At 38.4% G+C, this 18,492-nt stretch overlaps 1 protein-coding gene across 4 annotated transcripts in view; it reads right to left on the reverse strand.

Annotated features, from left to right (window-relative positions):
• nbas.L (NBAS subunit of NRZ tethering complex L homeolog) overlaps positions 1-18,492 on the reverse strand; it is a 457,628-nt gene that overhangs the window by 237,665 nt on the left and 201,471 nt on the right. For 2 of the 4 annotated variants that reach the window (XM_041563560.1, XM_041563559.1), the window contains exons 32-37: positions 17,004-17,117; positions 14,572-14,685; positions 12,143-12,300; positions 11,868-11,975; positions 3,379-3,546; positions 146-262 (exon numbers count right to left, since the gene is read on the reverse strand). In XM_041563560.1, coding sequence (XP_041419494.1) covers positions 146-262; positions 3,379-3,546; positions 11,868-11,975; positions 12,143-12,300; positions 14,572-14,685; positions 17,004-17,117 — 779 coding nt within the window. The remainder of the gene's footprint in view (positions 1-145; positions 263-3,378; positions 3,547-11,867; positions 11,976-12,142; positions 12,301-14,571; positions 14,686-17,003; positions 17,118-18,492) is intronic. The other 2 variants (XM_041563562.1, XM_041563561.1) reach the window with 2 other exon arrangements.

Raw genomic sequence — 18,492 nt, forward strand, 5'->3', positions numbered from 1 at the left:
AATAGGTACTTATTTGATAAAATGACGATTGAACAAGAGGTCTATTTAATTAAACCTTCAGACCCACTGGAAGGCATTTAATGCGGTTATCTAAATTACCAGTGATAAAGGCATTTCTCTTAGCTTGCGTAACACATCTACTTACTTCAGCAATAAATGGATTGATGATTAAAGACTCATAAAAAGGATGGCAGCCTTGTTTTCCCACTCTTACATTAGCTTCGGTGGCGCTCCTAATAACTTCATCACCCGATTCCTGAGCCTGCAGAAATAACAGCCAGCACGGGGTGGGTTAACAAGTCAATAGATTTTCAATAAAAGAACGGAAATCTCAATAGATTTAAAGTTCAACTTCACCCAATAAACTAGTTCATTTAATAAGAGACTGCATAGCACTTGTACCATTAACAGCCGCATATGTAAAGGTACCTTGATAGAAGTGGCTTGAATTGAGAACTAAAGTTTAACTAAAGAAGTAGCTAGAAATGTTGTACATTATGTTTTGTGCTTCTGTACCAGCCCAAGGCAACCACAGCCCTTTAGCAGTAAAGATCTGTGTCTCCAAAGATGCCCCAGTAGCTCCCCATCTTCTTTTCTGCTGATTCACTGCACATGCTCTGTGCTGCTGTCACTTACTGAGCTTAGGGACCCACTCACAATATACCGTATATACTGTAATATAAGTATCACAATACTTGGCTGATTAATATGAATTCCCGTTCAAATTACAGTAAATGGCAGCTCTAAACATCACTGCTAGTGATGGGCGAATTTATTCGCCAGGCGTGAATTTGCAGCGAATTTGTGTGATTTGCCGCCAGCGAATAAATTGGCGAAAACGCCCGCAAAAATTCGCCAGCGCAAAAAAAAATTTGTCGCCGGCGTCTAAAAGACGGACGCAAATTCGCCCATCACTAATCACTGCAGTTAAAATTAGAGTGTAATAATCAGACTTGAAGCATCAGTTCTTATTTAGTAAGCGATAGAGGAGCTCAACGCCAAACGCCCGAATTCACGTGCAGGTTCCTGGCCACTCCCACTCTGCAAACAATCAAAAAATATATCTTTCTCTCAGCTCCGGATCAACCGCACTTCTCAAAATGAGTGGCAAAATATTTCCACTTTTATTTCATCCTTTAAAAATCTGTCGGCAAAGGTCTAGAGCATATAGATTACAAACTACTGACGCGTTTCGTGGCCCATAATGGCCGCTTCTTCGGAGTATAGTATTTGTTTATAACAGGTATATTCTGCTTGATGATTGGTGACCCCTAAGCTTTGCTTCTCAAAAGCAGACGGGAGCTCACTGAGCATGTGCAGTGCCACTGGCACTTCAAATAAAATCCAAGATGGGGAGCTCCTGTGACGAATTCAAAGGCATGGATCACTGTTATAAAGGTGCAGAACCTTTAGGCTGGTGCAGTAAGTTCAGTATATAAAATACGTGCTGACTGTTAAAACAACAAGCATCACAAAGTTTTTTATTATCCTTTAAAGGAAAATAACATCACTTACAACTTTTTTTTTTTGTGCATTTATATAAAAGTGGGCTGATGGGGCATAATAAATGGGGAAAGGAATTCTAGAAGAAGGGAAAGAGAGAAGTGTCCAGAAGATTGAAGATAATAAGAAAGGCAGAGAACTTTCAACGGAAGCACGGTGGCATAAAAGAAGGAAGATGAATGAACACAACGTAGGAAGATGGAACCAGAATGAATGGAGGTTGTCTAGAGGAGCAGAAATTTGTATTAATGGTGTTAACACTAAGAAGTGAAAATGTACAGTAGATTGCGCAAGTCAAACCCTGCATCTCCCTTATTTACAACAGGCATCTCAATCACCTACTATACTGTCAACTGTGAAAGCTGTGCTTGTGTAAACGTAAAATAAATCACAGGTTATTTTCTGATTCTAAGTAACGTATCTTCTCTACTTAAAGGGGTTGTTCACCTTGAAGTTAACTTTTAGTATGATGTAGAGACTGATATTCTGAGACACTTTGCATTTGGTTTGTATTATTTGTGTTTTTTGAGTTATTCAGCTTTTTTTTTTTCAGCTCACCAGTTTGCACTTTCAGCAATCTGGTTGCTAGGGTCAAAAACCGTAGCAACCACGCATTGGTTTGAATAAGAGAATGGAATATGAATAGGAGAGGCCTGAATAGAAAGAGGAGTAGTAAAAAGTAGCAATTACAATACAATTGTAGCCTTAAAGGGCATTTGTTTTGTTTTTTAGATGGGGTCAGTGACCCCCCATTTGAAAGCTGGAAAGAGTCAGAAGATAAATAAATAATTCAAAAACGATAAATTTTATTTATAAATAATTCTAGAGCAACTAAAATTTAACTAAAAGGTCAACCACCCCCTTTAACAGGTGCCTGATGTATGTTCTGCTGCACCAAATAAGTCCAAATAACACAGCAAGAAATATGATATACTCCACACCTTTACTTCTTGCATATGTATAAGCGACTTGATTTAGTCTTCAACTTCCAATATGCAACTCTTTACCTTTTAAGTCATGTCCTCTCCTTGTCATACTACAGTAAATTGGGACTACTAAACCACTGCCTACCAGGGCAAGTCAGCACTAGCAACTAGACGGGATTAATTATTTCATCATCTACAATATATTTCTAAATAACCTCCATGTTGTGTGGCATCTCAAGTCAAGAATGAGATACCATCATCATCATTTACAATATATTTCTAAATAACCTCCATGTTGTGTGGCACCTCAAGTCAAGAATGAGACACCATCATCATCATCATTTACAATATATTTCTAAATAACCTCCATGTTGTGTGGCACCTCAAGTCAAAAATGAGATACCATCATCATCATTTACAATATATTTCTAAATAACCTCCATGTTGTGTGGCACCTCAAGTCAAAAATGAGATACCATCATCATCATCATCATCATCATCTACAATATATTTCTAAATAACCTTCATGTTGAGTGGCACCTCAAGTCAAGAATGAGATACCATCATCATCATCATTTACAATATATTTCTAAATAACCTTCATGTTGTGTGGCACCTCAAGTCAAGAATGAGACACCATCATCATCATCATTTACAATATATTTCTAAATAACCTTCATGTTGTGTGGCACCTCAAGTCAAGAATGAGATACCATCATCATCATCATTTACAATATATTTCTAAATAACCTTCATGTTGTGTGGCACTTCAAGTAAAGAGTGAGATCTTGGCTTTTTGAACTTCATGAATAATGGATGGAGCTTCATCAGTAGATATACACTTACCTCTGTAGCCATTCTGGATAACAGATCCCATACCGGTATCATTATGTATTAGCAAATCAATCAGACAAGTATAAAAAAGTAGAACATGGCGCTGGATCCTTACTTGCAAGGGTCGGAGGTAGGTTAGTGACTTTTTCCACCATTGTCCATCGCTCACAGCATGCAGCACAGCCTTAGTGGTCATGGTTGTGTTAGTCAGCACTTTCATGGTCGTAGCTGTGGTTCGTTGCAATAAATCTGCAGACTGCACTGACGGAGCCTTAGTATCAGCCTGTACATTTAAGCGACATGAAATCAGAATAACAATTATGGAGCATGCTGGTAGTTTGAGATTCTCAGCAGACAAGTTAGAAAACATGAGACTTCTGCATAGAATGTGTCTGTGTGTTGAGGTTGTTCCCACCTACCATTGTTGGGAATGCTGCTTATTAAAAGGGTAGTTAATCTTAAGTGCACGTTTTAATAGATGTGCCGGTCAGGAAAAACTCAACCCACAACCTGCAATACCTTAGACCCTAACCCACAATATGTTATTGTTGTAGGTCCTGTTCCTAACCCATGCCTGTGTCTTATAAATATGTACGCTACTTCTGTGAGTACCTCTGGTTCCAAGAGAGGGAATCTTTGGGAGCAGAGGAGGAGTGTACTTCCTCAGTCTGACCTGCACCCAACCCTAACTCGCAACGGTTGGCCAAATTTCAACTCAAACCCGCTTCCAACCTGCAGGCCACCGCAGGTTTCCAGTCAAACCGCACATCACCTAAAGTTTAGTAAAAGGATGACAGTGGTATAATATGACAATTTGTATTTAAGTTTCTTTTATCTCTATTTTTGTGGTTTCTGGATTTAGTATTTTATAGGGATGCACTGAATCCACTATTTTGGATTCGGCCGATCCTTCGAGAAAGATTCAGCCAAATAGCGAAAATGAATCCTACTTTGCATATGCAAATTAGGGATGGGAAGGGAAAACATTTTTTACTTCCTTGTTTTGTGACAAAAATTCACGCAATTTCCCTCCCTGCCCCTAATTTGCATATGCAAAGCAGGATTCGTATTCAGTTCGGCCAGGCAGAAGGATTTGGCTGAATCCTGCTGAAAGAGCCCAAATCCTGTTTGAATCCGGAATTGAATCTTGAATTCGATAGTATTAGTTAGTATTTTAGACCTCCAGTTCTGAATTTGAACTGCTATATGGCTGCTCGGTTATCTGCAACAAGGCAGTGGATTTAGAAGTCAAAATGCAAGTGAATAAGAGAGGGCTTTTAAAAAAAATATATGCAATGGCAGAAATGTAGCCTCACAAGGACTTGATTTTTGGTTGCTGTGGTCATCAATATCCTCTACCAGATAGTATTTTAAATATTGGGCAGAAAAGGAAGGCAAATAAAATTTCAAAAAATAGAAAATGAAAAGCAGTTTCTTGTCTACAGTGTGCTCATTTTTAATTGATTGTTGAACTTCTCCTTTATAATACATATAAACCACTGTCTCCCATATAAAAGCTTGGAAACCTTGGATAGGCCAGGAGAAATGACACTGGAAATTCATCTATCTAGAACACTACTGGTCACTGATTTAATAATGCTTCCCTAATGGAATTTGGATTCAAAGTCATTCTGTGTGTATATCTAGTCCAAACTTGACTAAATAAAATCAACAACTGTCTATGGAGGAGGAGGGCACGGTCCTTCATTCATGGTGCCCCAGACTTAAACCAATTATTAGTGTATATCAGTCCCAATGAAGCAGCCATGTGATCCTACTGAAGGCACACAGTTGTTTTAGGAATATTAATGAATTCCTTTTGGAACTCAACTCTTTACGGAACACACACACACAAAAAAAAAAGACAAATTCAGATATGCCCCATATTATTTATAGGCTTCTTCATTTGCCGGCATTCTGTGTACAATGGCTCAATAATCCATATCGCATTTATCTGTGTAGAACAGCCATTTACTTTTAAAAAGGAACAATATATGGGGCATTTTTATCAGAGGCCAAAATGACGAAGACCTTAAATGAAAAGTCGTAATGAGGATGTGAGAGAAGGAACAAGATGAAATGAGTTTTGTGAAGAGCGAGGAAGACGCCGTGAATAAATGAATACAAATTAAAGCAATCTAATAAGAAAAGTGGGGGGAAACTTGAAGCTGAAATACAAGATTGTGGTTTCAGTGAAGCTTTATAACAGCGGGGATAAAAAGTACAGCCGCCCCCTCCCCTTCAATTTCAGTTCATTTTTTTTTTTTATACACACTACTCAAATGTATTAAATGTGGTCTTTTAAAGCTCTATCCAAAGAGCGAAGCAAGAACAATTCAGCCTTTTTTTTGGTTTTGTTTTTTTATTTCATGCGGTGGCATTTATAAAGCAGGCTTGGTACAATGATTGTCTGAGAAGCAAAATTTCTTTCCTCAATGCCTGTATAGAAGGAAAGAAAAAAACAGCTTTCAATTTTAAATCTTCAACAGTCCTCCTTCATTTGCACAAAACTCATCAAAGAGGACAAGACGTCTCTATAACAAGTAAAATGTTCATTTCATGGTGCATTCAAGCACAGAGGGTCAAGTTCAAGATGTAAGCTCTAAACCAAATGATCAAGAAGGCACTTCCTCCTCTGCCCCCTGTGCCCGGATTGTTATATAGATTAAAGAAGAGCACAATCAAAGTGTCCCTTAGCAAAGAATAAAGGATTTCAAACATGAAAGACTCGTGAAGGTTAAAGTTGAGTAATGGTCAAGTCATACATCTCAGCGGTATGAGAATCAACAAGCCAGTAGCGATACGTTGAGTTTATGCCTATGAATGTGTAAGACCATATAAATGAGTATGTCAACCTTCTGTTTATACTTATTCTCTGACTGCTAGTTGTGATCAGAATGCCTTGTGTATCTTGACCTCGGCTAATAATTCCAAATCGTCTCCCAACTCAAGATTCTGGCATCTTTCTTCGGTGGCATTTTGGAGTTATATCCTGTCAACTTCAAGTCATTGAAACAAGCTGTTCTATAGGCAACAGATCTTAAGATGCTCAACTGCCCCTTTTTTATATTAAAAAAATGCTTCTTTTTGAAGAGTCAAGGTTTTGAAATGTATATTTAGGGGGTTATTTATCAAAGGCTGTTATTTATCAAAGGCTGAGTTTTAGAGTGTTTTATACCTCAAATGAACTTGAATGGTATCTTATTTAAAAAAAAAAACTCAAATGGAAAAAAACTGATTCTGCGAGTTCCAATGCCAAAACCCCAACACTCAAATTAAAGTTTTCTGCGCGAAAAAAAATTGAATCTCTCTAATTATTCAAGTTTTTGGGTAAAAATCTCCAAAAGAAACTCCAACATCATGCAGGCTGTTATCATCTTCAATTCCAATGTCAATGCCATTGAGTCCTACATAACCTTGACAGATTTTTAGCTATTTCCAGGGTCAGGGTATAATAAATCTCGAAAAATGTAAGTGCTTTTTTAACCCGAAAATATGAGTTTTGATCAAAAAATACAACTTGAAAAATCTATTTTTCGCGGAAAACAAAACTCAAACCTTAATAAATCTGCCCCTTAAAGTACATTTGGGGAACTGGTAGGTTCACAATGAAAGAAAAATGTAGGGAGCTCTGGTTAAATGCTAAGCCCTACACCTCAAAAGCCATTGTCTGATATTTTGTTTTGTTGTGATCCAACAAGAACAGTCTGCATTGGACCGAGGTATAAAGCAAGTGGTTTTAGCTAGCTGAAAGCTCCAGTAAGGGACAAATTAAAGCAATTATTTATTTTAAGGCAATAGAGGTAGCCCATACCTTTCTGATTTAATTTTCTGTTAAATCTGAAAATAATACTGGGTTGTTTCTAAAAGGGCACTGAGTTACTATGCTGCTAACCCCTATTCCTGAACCACCCATATCTTCAACCTGTTCCCGAAGTTCCCTCACCCACCTCTCTTCTTCCTCCACTATCCTATGTTCTTCAGGTGTTTCCTCTGTTGGTTTTTATTCAGCTTGCCTAACCATCAACTAGGGTATGCTCTAAGAAATATTATTTAGGGTGCTTTGTATATGGTGAGCTCACACGATAATAGTTGAGCTAGTTGATGTAGAACAAAAACTGTATGCAGACCTTTATCTGGCACAACTGGATATGATTATGGATTCCAGCTCTCATTTTCTGCTAACCCCTATTCCTGAACCACCCTGAAGCTCCCTCACCCAACTCACTTCTTTCTTCACTATCCTGTGTTCTTCACATGTTTCTTCCCTGGGTTTTTATTCAGATTGCCTAGCCATAAACTAGGGTATGCTCTAAGAAATATTATTTAGGGTGCTTTGTATATGGTGAGCTGACACGATAATAGTTGAGCTAGTTGATGTAGAAGAATTAACTGTATGCTGACCTTTATCTGGCACAACTTGGATACGATTATGGTTCCCAGCTCTCCTTTTTTTAGTTATTCATGTAGTTTAAAAAGGCAACAAACATGAAATGTCTACAAAATATGTTAAATGATTAATGTTAACCAAAGTGTTCATGACGGAATAGGTGTGGGTGGAACGCTTTGGATCTCTAGAGGACACAAGTTGTTAAAGATTTTAGCTGACAAATTCCCTACAGTTCCGCCACACATCTTCCTCTCTCAGTTAATATATTAAGGTCACTTTAGCATGCAGTCTGACCTTGCGTTGCCAGCTTATGAGCTTGTAGCTGTAGATAAACTGCTGGCAAAGACTGCTTAATTGTCCAGCAAATTTAATATTGATGGATTCAGTGGAATAAAATTCCAGCTTTCTGCTTGATATAGTTTGAACTTCACAAGAAAAAGGAGACTAAAGGCACTCAGATTTTTCACCATTCCGCTGATAGATACACCAAATCCTTTGCAATCGTGAAAGCTAATGATGTGGCAGAGATCAATTACTCTGGCTTGGCATTTCCTCTACATTCTACTAATTCAGGGTTTTTTTGCTGTCATGTATGCAATGACATGTCGATTGTTTGACTGTACAAGCCACAAAACTTCTCAATTATTGTATCCCTTTAGATACATTACATTACAGTCCCCTACATTACAATGACTTAAGTAAGTTGGGACACTGAAAATGATGGCTGGTGAGAGCCGAATGAGAGGTAACACTTTACCTTTTCTACAAGTAGGGTTTACATTCACTTTATCCTCCTCCTTTCATTTGTATAGGTTATTTTACACAAGTATGCTTATTTATATTCATATGTGTATTTACTCGTGCCAATGGGGGCAGCCATGATTGCTCCAATGTGGCAACTTCATCAAAACACTATCATAAAGCTGTGACTTCTAGTGTCCAAACAATCAGGAAAAATGTCATATTGGCTCCCTAATCATCATAAAATAATGCATTGGATCTTGACCCGTTCTTAAAGAAAAACCACTTCCCAAAGACATAGTCACAACCAGGAATACAATCAGGAATAAGAACATTCAGAGAAAGACTCTAGCAGGTAGCATTTACTGGTTGTCTCTTTGAGAAACAAACTGATTGATGGTAATGGGTTATTAGACCTGGTCATCCAAAATCTCCTCTAGACCTTTTCTGGATCCTTGTATTCCACTTATCCAACCCTACACATACCAACTTATAACAATATATACACATGGCATGGCCAATCATACTCATTAGGTACATCAGTACTAAGGCTCTTCAACCGCGATGAAGGTAGTATGTGAATGGTGGAACCACAAATGAGTGCAAAAAAGTAGAGATTTTTGTAAACACCAAAATCAACCTTTTCTCAATTTAAAAAAATATAATTCTAAGCAACTTTCAAATATATATATATATATATATATATATATATATATATATATATATATATATATATATATATATATATATATATATATATATATATATATATATATATATATATAGTAAACTATCAAAGCGTAAACATTTAAGAACGAAAAATATCCTTTTGTTGCCTCACCATTTTAAATAATAATATACACACCGGGGGTCCAAAAATATATATTGTTTTAAACACAAATACAGTAACTTTTATACTTGCCTACAAAGAGTATTTAGGGCACAATGATTCCTCTGCATACAGCAATGGGTTAGGAGTCCCTGTTGTGCCCAGCGGTATACTAAAATGCCTATTATTTGTATGTTTAAAAGATCAGAGAATGGAAAGGACACTGAAGGGGACACAGGAGGGGGATAAAGAAAGGGCAGTAATGGGATTAAAAATAAATCCGCTAAACAGAGACAGAAAAGAGGAAAGGCGGCTTATATTGTGCACCCACAAAAGTGAGAAAATGGTTTAATATTATATATTTATTTATTGTTACACAGAACTACCAAATATATCAGTAATAGACATAGATTAACCCGTATGGTATCATAAGGATAAAGGTCTAATTTTGGTGTCCCTGGCAAGAGGGAGATTATAATTTATTGTGTCACAAAGAGTTTATGCTTCCAACAAGGATTAATTATATCTTAGTTGGGATCAAGTACAAGCTACTGTTTCATTATTACAGAGAAAAAGGAAATCATTTTAAGAAATATGGATTATTTAGATAATATGTAGTCTATGGGAGACGGCCCTTCCATAATTCAGAGCTTTCTGGATAACGGGCTTCAGCATGATGGATCCCATACCTGTACTAAGTATACTGGGACACCAGGAGATTAAGTGACTTGCCATGGGCCAAAAAGGAGCTGCCATTGAGAATGGAAGCAGGGTCTCTATCATGACAGCCCAGAGCAAAAGCTGATCACTTAACTGCTAGACTAATTCATAGGCTCCCAATACGCAGATAAAGCAGACTAATCTGATGGATTTGGCATGTCACACTGTATATTTTAGAGGGAGAAAGATGTGTCCTTAGATCAATTAGAACAATTATATCTGCTCCCTCTATATATTAAAGTGAGTTTAGTGGCAATTTTGAAGCCAGGTAGCATCTAAGATAGTGGTTATACCCTAGAAGATTTGTTCTAGGTTGTCCAATCCAACAGTTCTTCTCCTGTGGCTGCCCGATGGTTTTTCTCCAGCCAACGCTCAGCATCTTTCAGCCACCGGACAGTCGCAGGTTGAAAAATAAACTCATGCACTGGATCCCAGATTTGTTTCAGGATTCTGGTGAATCCAAGCGTTTCTTAGCAGGATTTGGAATCTGAACCCTATACAAAGCAAAAAAGTTTCTACACGTGCTTCTCAATTTCCGACACAGTCAAGGGTCTAGATTCAGCTCGGTATTCAGATGAATCTATTAAGTAGGAATCGCCAAATTCAAAACAGGTGGGTTTGGTGCATCCCTAATATCTATGCAGTCTCTACTTTGCCAGGAAAACCAACCAGTAAGGCAACTACTACTCAAAACAATAGGTTTAATTGCACACTGAATGCAAAAATGATAACTCCTCTTAAAAAAAAAAACTTCAATGAATGGTATATGTCATAACAACATTGCTACAGTTAAAGAAACCCCAAAAGTTTTGAAAATGCATTTGTCTTTTTTTATTGGGGCCCCATTTTATTTGTTGGACTTTGTAGGACTTACCACTCAGGGGGTTCGTGTCATTGGTGGGCAAATAATATGGACCCCTTTGGGGGTCGCAGGCCTTTCCAACAGAATGAGGCCCCATGATTACTAATGGTGACCCTGCCTTCACTCCGCTGAGATTATTGGTATACAAAGAGGTAACATTCTATACTTTGAAAGATGGAGGTGTGACACGTTGTATAAAGTTTCAATGACATTTACATTGAATGACTGGATGGCATAAGGCTCATTTATGAAGTGTAATGCAACAGACGCAAAACAACATGCAGCAATCTGTGGGAATTGCATCATTTTCAGGTGATTCACATGCTTCCAGAAATGATGTTAACATGCAAGTGAAGGCAGAAAACGGCAGCCTATCAGTTTCAGTACAAGGAACAAGGACAGACGAGTCTGAGTACTGTAAATGGCGATAAATGGCTTAAGTAGAGTCACATGTCCCATATAGTGCCCCCCCCTCCAGACAGGATCCACGCCTGAGCACTTTTATCTATCCGAGATCCTTGAGCAGGTGTCTCCAACAGGCCAGAAGAAGGGGATGAGTCTGAGTTCAACTGCACCCCAGTAGTTAGACCAATGTAAGTTGGAGCTAAATAGTTCATGCTTTTGCGCATTTAAAGCAGGTGCTTGATTTTGAATTCCAGGCTTGGAGGCAAGTTTTGGTTGCATAAAAACCAGTTGTACTGTCAAATAGAGCCTCCTGTAGGCTGCCAGTCCACATAGGGGCTTCCAAATAGCCAATCACAGCCCTTATTTGGCATTCTCAGGAACTATTTTCATGCTTATGTTGCTCCCCAACCCTTCTTATATTTGAATGTGGTTCATGGGTGAAACAGGTTGGGGATCCCTATACTAGTCTATACCAATCTCAGTGCCTGCGTGTGTGCACAACAGTCGGACAGATGGACAGTCATCTAAGAGCTCTTTGGTTGGTGGTGTGCATTTATTTTTATCAGGATCACGTGGGTTCTAAAATATTTCTTTTGACATTCCATCTCTGACATCAGAACCCACAGAAAGGCAGATAGAAAATGAGCTGCTTATTACCTGACAGGTATCTTTGCTGGACAAAGCAGGAGGTCCAGCGTGATGGGAATTCTCCCGTTCATCAACTTCTCCTGGCTGGATCTGGTAACTGACTGCTTGATAGAGAATCTGCAGAAAAGGCAGGAGAACCAACTCTTTCTTAAATATTGTTTTATTTAGAAGAAATGATACACTTTGTGGTTAAAGCCTTTCTTTTTATATTAACTAAAAGCTATTTGCGTTTTATTTCCATTTCTGACAACACAATTAAAGAGTGCACAGAATGAAGCTCTTACCTGGGTCTGTAAGGAGCTGCTGGCGGCGAGGAGAGTCTGTATAGAGCCAGGGGGACAGTGGGTCAGGGCATAAGCCATAAGCTCTTGACGTGTTCCAAGGTCATCATAGTTCTCAGACTGTCCCAGTTTGCTACATACCTCCCAGCACTTACTGTAGCCTAAGGCAGAATGAGATCTTCCCATTAGTAAAAATTCAGCCACCAAAGAAGGCATTTACAGGAAAATGAATGAGTAAGAGTATTAGTAAATTAATAATTGTATATATAATATGCAGCATCCACATCCTTGACAATAGATAAGTCTGCTATCTATAAGTGTTTATTTTTATAATCATATAAAAAACTGCTTGTATAAAAGTGCAGCATGTGTGCAAATATAAAGTATAAATCAAAATGCTGCCAGAATGGATTTGACGTGAAAAGGACCTTTCCTCTGTGCAGAACCCAGAGGGATTTTAGTAGAGGACAATAAGCCTTTAGATTCATCATAGACCCACCATAGACCTATAGATACCAGCAGCATATGCCAGTTTCCTGGTTGTAGCTATTTTGGTGCAAGGAGTGCATGAAAGCCCAATACCAAACATCTGCTTTGCTCTGGTGGTAAATTCAGGCGACCCTTGTTCAACACCCCCACTTGCTATTTGCTATTCTACAGCCCATTGAAAATGTGCTATGGTTATTTTTATTTATTTATATAGCATAAACATGATTCACAGCACCTCCTGGGAATCTACCCTAGCTGCGGCAGGAAGACTCCCTGGAATGGTTTGAATTATCCTAACCCTCCAAAAGAGTGCTTATAGGTGGCAGCCAAGGTATTGGTGGGACTAAAGGTATTGTTCTGCTATAGATTCACCCAAAGGATTTTGTACCTTTATTTGTTGAGTTTCCTGGAGGAACTGTGGAAGCTGAACTGTGCCTCATTTTATGGATTTATGTTAAAATAGACTGTCCTCTATTATGCGTATAAAAGGACCAGGGTCGTACTAGACCGGTGGGACACCAGGAAAACAACCCGGTGGGCACCTGCTCTTGTGGACTCCGCCGGCCCAGACCAGATCATTTAAAAAAAGGTCTCACGGTAATATAAACACTGCACCCGCACGTCAAAAAAAAAAAATGTTTCAGCAGAGGGCAGGGATCTGGGGGGGCCTGGGACAGCAGCACCGATGGGCCCCTACTGAGTTTATTTAATGTCTAAATTATGTTTTAAAGTAAGGAGACCCAAATTACAGAAAGAACCCTTATCCTGAAAATTCCGGGTTTCAGGAATTCTAGATAACAGGCCCCATACCTGTACTAATCACCTTGTAATCATGACTATATATATATACTGTGAGCAGGTCCCTAAGCAAGTCTCTGGAACTTATTGAAGTAATTTTAAACTTTCCTTTTCCCCATGCAACCCAACAGTTTCTATTTCCCTACCTTTGTGATATCAAACAGCCCTAAAGGCCCCCATACATGGGCTGATAAAAGCTGCTCACATACTGAGTCGGCAGCTTATTGGCCCGTGTGTGGGGCCATCTGAAAGGTGTCCCCGATCGATATCTGGCCAAAAATCGGGCAGATTTTGATCTGACAGGGTAAAAAATCCTGTTGGATCGCAGCCGCATCTGTTTGTTGATGCGGTCCCCGATCTGACCGCCCGTATTGCCTCCATTCTGATCTGATCATTGAGCCATAGAGCCCATGATCAGATCAGCCCAATATCGCCCACCTCAAAAGATCCGCTCGTTTGGTGACATCGCCAAACGAGCAGATATCCCTGTGTATGGCCTCCTTAACTCAGCTTCCCATAAATCTCACATACATCCAATCTCTTCAACTCTAAGTAAGTAATTTAGTCTAACTCCTAAATATATATATATATATATATATATATATATATATATATATATATATATATATATATATATATATATATATATATATATATATATATATATATATATATATATATATATATAAAATCATTTGTGCTTCAGCCCCTCTCACTGTTCTGCCATCATCCTTTCTCAGTTTATGGAATTCTGTGCAAAGTCTTCCGTCTAAAAGTGAAACCAGTGGGATGAACAGGCCAGTGATTGATCTTTAATAGAAAACAATTCTACTGGTTTTACATAGGCCTCTACACAGAACTGTGTGTGCCCTACAAGCTTACAATCTCATTTTTTGTTGATATGTTACTGAAGATGACTTGCTCAAGGTCACACGGAGCCAACATGACAATCCAATCAGTTTCTTGTCTGTATTTTGGCCCAATATTACACTTAAAGAGTTATGAACCACGAGCTGTGCCTCTGCTAATCAATCTATCTCGTCAGTTTCCCTCTAGCCAAACAATTTTCTCATCCCCGCATCCTCCAATGATCCAAGCAATCTCCATTTCCACCCAAAACTAAAGGCAGAGTAATCACATATTACCTGCAGTCATAAGTTCTTGGCAGTGTCCACTGGCAGCTTTGTAGTCCTGACAATAAAGTGCCTGTTGGGCTAAAAGTGTCAGCACTTGACCTTTCCTGTCCGTCTCATCGCAGCCTAGAAAATGACAAATAAATAAAACAAGAAAACGGAGATGAATGCTCTGAAAAGTACAAATAAGAAAAAAATAAACGTAGTTTTATAGAGTGTTGATTAATAATGTATTGCTTAGTGAGGAAATAAGGCACATGCGGTCCATTTAAAAGCATTTATACATTTCCCTTAAATGCATTCCCTGAAATGCATTAGGTCATAGCCTAACGCATTTCATACCCAAGCGGACACATTTATCCCCAAAACGTCTTAAAATCAATTACAGGTATGCGACCTGTTAACCAGAATGATTAGGACCTGGGGTTTTCCAGATAAAGGATCATTCTGCAATTAGATCTTCATACCTTGAATCTACTATAAAATCATGAAATAAACCCAATAGGCCAGTTTTTACTTCCAATAAGGATTAATTATATCTTAGTTGGGATCAAGTACAAGTTACTGTTTTATTATTACAGAGAAAAAGGGAAATCGTTTTAAATTTTTTTAATTATGAATAAAATGGAGTCTACGGGAGATGGTCTTGATATAATTTGGAGCATTCTGGTTAATGCGTTTTCTGGATAACAGATCTTTCTGTAATTTGGATTTTCCTAACTTAAGTTGACTAGAAAATCATGTAAACATTAAATAAACCCAATAGGCTGATTTTGATTCCAATAAGGATTATTTATATCTGAGTTGGGATCAAGTACAATCTGCTGTTTTATTATTACAGAGAAAAAGGAAATCACTTTTAAAAATTAGAATTACTTGATTATCATGGAGTCTATGGGAGACGGCCCTTCAGTAATTCTGAGCTTTCTGGATAACAGGTTTCTGGATAACAGATTCCATGCTTGTTTACCGTATTAGAGGGGGGAAAGGAAGGAGCCTCATATTTACCTTGAATGACCCATTTTAACCTTTTGCAAAACATTAATAAAAAAAAAACCATGAACCATCAATATGATTTAAGAACGTATTAAGTGTATAAAATTTTTTATATCTTTCCTTTATGACATTCATGTTCCAACACAAATGTACCTGGCTCACCGCAAACTGAAAATGAGATAAAATGTCCAAATCAGGCTCCCCTAGGGCTCATTTACTGTGGCTGACAAGCGGCGATGAAGCTGTTTCTGAGAGGTGCTTAATGTAGAAGTTATTGAGGTTCACAAATCACTTGAGCTGCCACTGTTCCCCATCGCCGGAGGAAACCATCTCCTACACCCAGCAATGGGACTGCTCCAGCACCTTCTAATAAGCTGCAAATATATCACAGTCACCCGGTTTGAAGGGAACGAACAACCAACCCAAAGTGCTGTAAAATGTGTCTTTATTGGGCGAAGTTTATATGTGAGAGAGAGTGAGGCACAGTAATCAGTAGCAGCCAACGACTTTTATATTTTATAGTTTCTGAATTATTTGACCCTTTCCAGCTTTCAAATAGGGGTCGCTGACCCCATCCATAAAACAAATACTCTGTTCAAATCAATGCATGGTTGCTAGGGTAATTTGGTTCCTAGCTGCTGATATTGCAAACTAAGAGCTGCTGGATAAAAAGCTAAATAACTCAAAAACCACAAATAATAAAAAATGAAAACCAATTGTAAATTGACTAATTGTGTAATTTAATGAACAACCCCTTTAAGTTAACTTTTAGGGGGTTATTTATCAAAGTCCGAATTTATCGGATGCTACAAAATTCAATCAAATCCGCTCGGGGGTTTTTACGCTTATTTATTATTACATTTTCCTGAAAATTTGCTTCGCGGGGGGAAAAAAAAATCAGATTTTTGCTTTTTTTTCTGATTTTTCCATCCGATTTTCACGGTATTTTAACCCAAAACCCCCCTGAAAACTCAGCGCACATCAAAATATCATTGGGACTTCTCCCATTGACTTATATGCAACCTCGACAGGTCTGAGATGCCGGATTTTCAGATCAGACTTGATCATTCTGCAATTGGGTCTTCATACCTTGAATCCACTAGAAAATCATGAAATAAACCCAATAGGCTGGTTTTGCTTCCAATAAGGATTAATTATATCTTAGTTGGGATCAAGTAGAAGTTACTGTTTTATTAGTACAGAGAAAAAGGAAATCATTTTTATAAATTTGGATTATTTGGATAAAATGGAGTCTATGGGAGATGGCCAATCTGTAATTCGGATCTTTCTGGATAACTGGTTTCCGGATAATGGATCCCATACCTGTATTCTATGATTACAGTGATACTGATATGCAGCATCATTTTTAAAGTGCTCCAGTTTGTCAGAACTTTGACTCCCCTGGGCCCTAGATGTTACTTACTTGTATTGGACAGCGATATATTTACCTGCAAGTCTCAGCAGATTGGAGAGAGTCAGGAGTTTCGCAGACTGCTTATAGCTGGTTGGACACTGAGAAATACACTTCTTGATGAGACTCAAGCGATTGGAACACAAACGCACTGCAGGAAAACAGATGAATTAACGATTTGAGAACAACACATCACATTAAACATTTATCTGCACCTTTGCTAAATAAACTGTAGGCCGAATACCTGTACTTGATAACGACAGAGGACAATTAAAATGATTAATGAGTGACAATGGTCAGTCCTTAGCGTGGATATATTTTTATCTTAAAGGGAAAGTATCAGTACAGAAGCCTGGCTGCTTTTTGGAAGTGCGGCTGGCATAATATAATGCAAACACCAGACAGTGTCAATTTGATCTAATCCAAGTAGAAGGACTCTGAAAAATACCAGATTAGCAGCCGGATTAGATTAAATTGGGCAGGGTCATGGACATTAAAATGTCTTGGAGGCCTGTGTCTAGCCTCTATGTATAAAAATTCGAAGCAATGGTGTCCTTCTTCTTCTCTCTCTCTCTCTCTCTCTCTCTCTATATATATATATTATATAAGCAAGTACATGCTGGTGCACACAGGGACGTATTCTTTAAATTTAGTCTTTATTACATTGAAGTTTCAGTCCTCATCTGGGACTTTTATCCAAAACTACTAATAAGGAGTTTCCGTTAACCATCTTTAATGAGAAGAAGAGTTTATTTCGTAACGTGTGCAAACACTTGGTCACTACAGAGAAGGCACCACTGGTGGCAATTAATATCTGACATACAGAGGTGCCTCTAACATGTTTCAGTTCTACCTGTACTTAAGGTGAGAAGGAAACTATCCCATTAATATATTCTGACATGAAGTGGTTGGTTATGCTTAATATCCTTTCCAAAAGGCACCCACACATAAACAGGCAGGGCAAATTGTAGAGCATGTTAAGCTGCTGGGTGCTAGCACTTTAGACATTTATCACAGTCGAAAGGCACAGAGTTTGGAAACAGATGTTTCAAACAGACCATAAAGGAAAGAGTGATGCAGATGCTCGGAGTGCCACAAAGAGAATAAAAGCAGAATTAAACAGCGGAGTGTTTGCAGCTCTAATAGGTAACCAGCGTGCAAAGTGAAATGTGCTAGGAAAGGAAAAACCCAGAGCGATGAAGAGAGAACTTTGCAGACGTTGTGGAGTTGGGACTGGGTTTCCCTTACTGCCGTGCTTATTTGCATTGCTGGGATGTGATGATAAAAGCTCATTTATAGGCTGCTCCATTATATGGGTTCACTGTATGTAAGATAAGATTATATCGTAAGGCTCTTCCCTGTGACGGTTGTCTGCTTGTCTAATGACTATTCCACTACAGGAGAAATTCAGCAAAAATCTACTTTTTGTTTGCTCCACCCGACCGCTTCCTTCTGTGTTGTATAAATGATATATAAGTGAATAACAAAAGGGCACAGCAGAGATAATGGCCAGAGGCGCAACTAGC

Source organism: Xenopus laevis, chromosome 5L (genome assembly GCF_017654675.1).
Source record: "Xenopus laevis strain J_2021 chromosome 5L, Xenopus_laevis_v10.1, whole genome shotgun sequence".
Taxonomy (NCBI): domain Eukaryota; kingdom Metazoa; phylum Chordata; class Amphibia; order Anura; family Pipidae; genus Xenopus; species Xenopus laevis.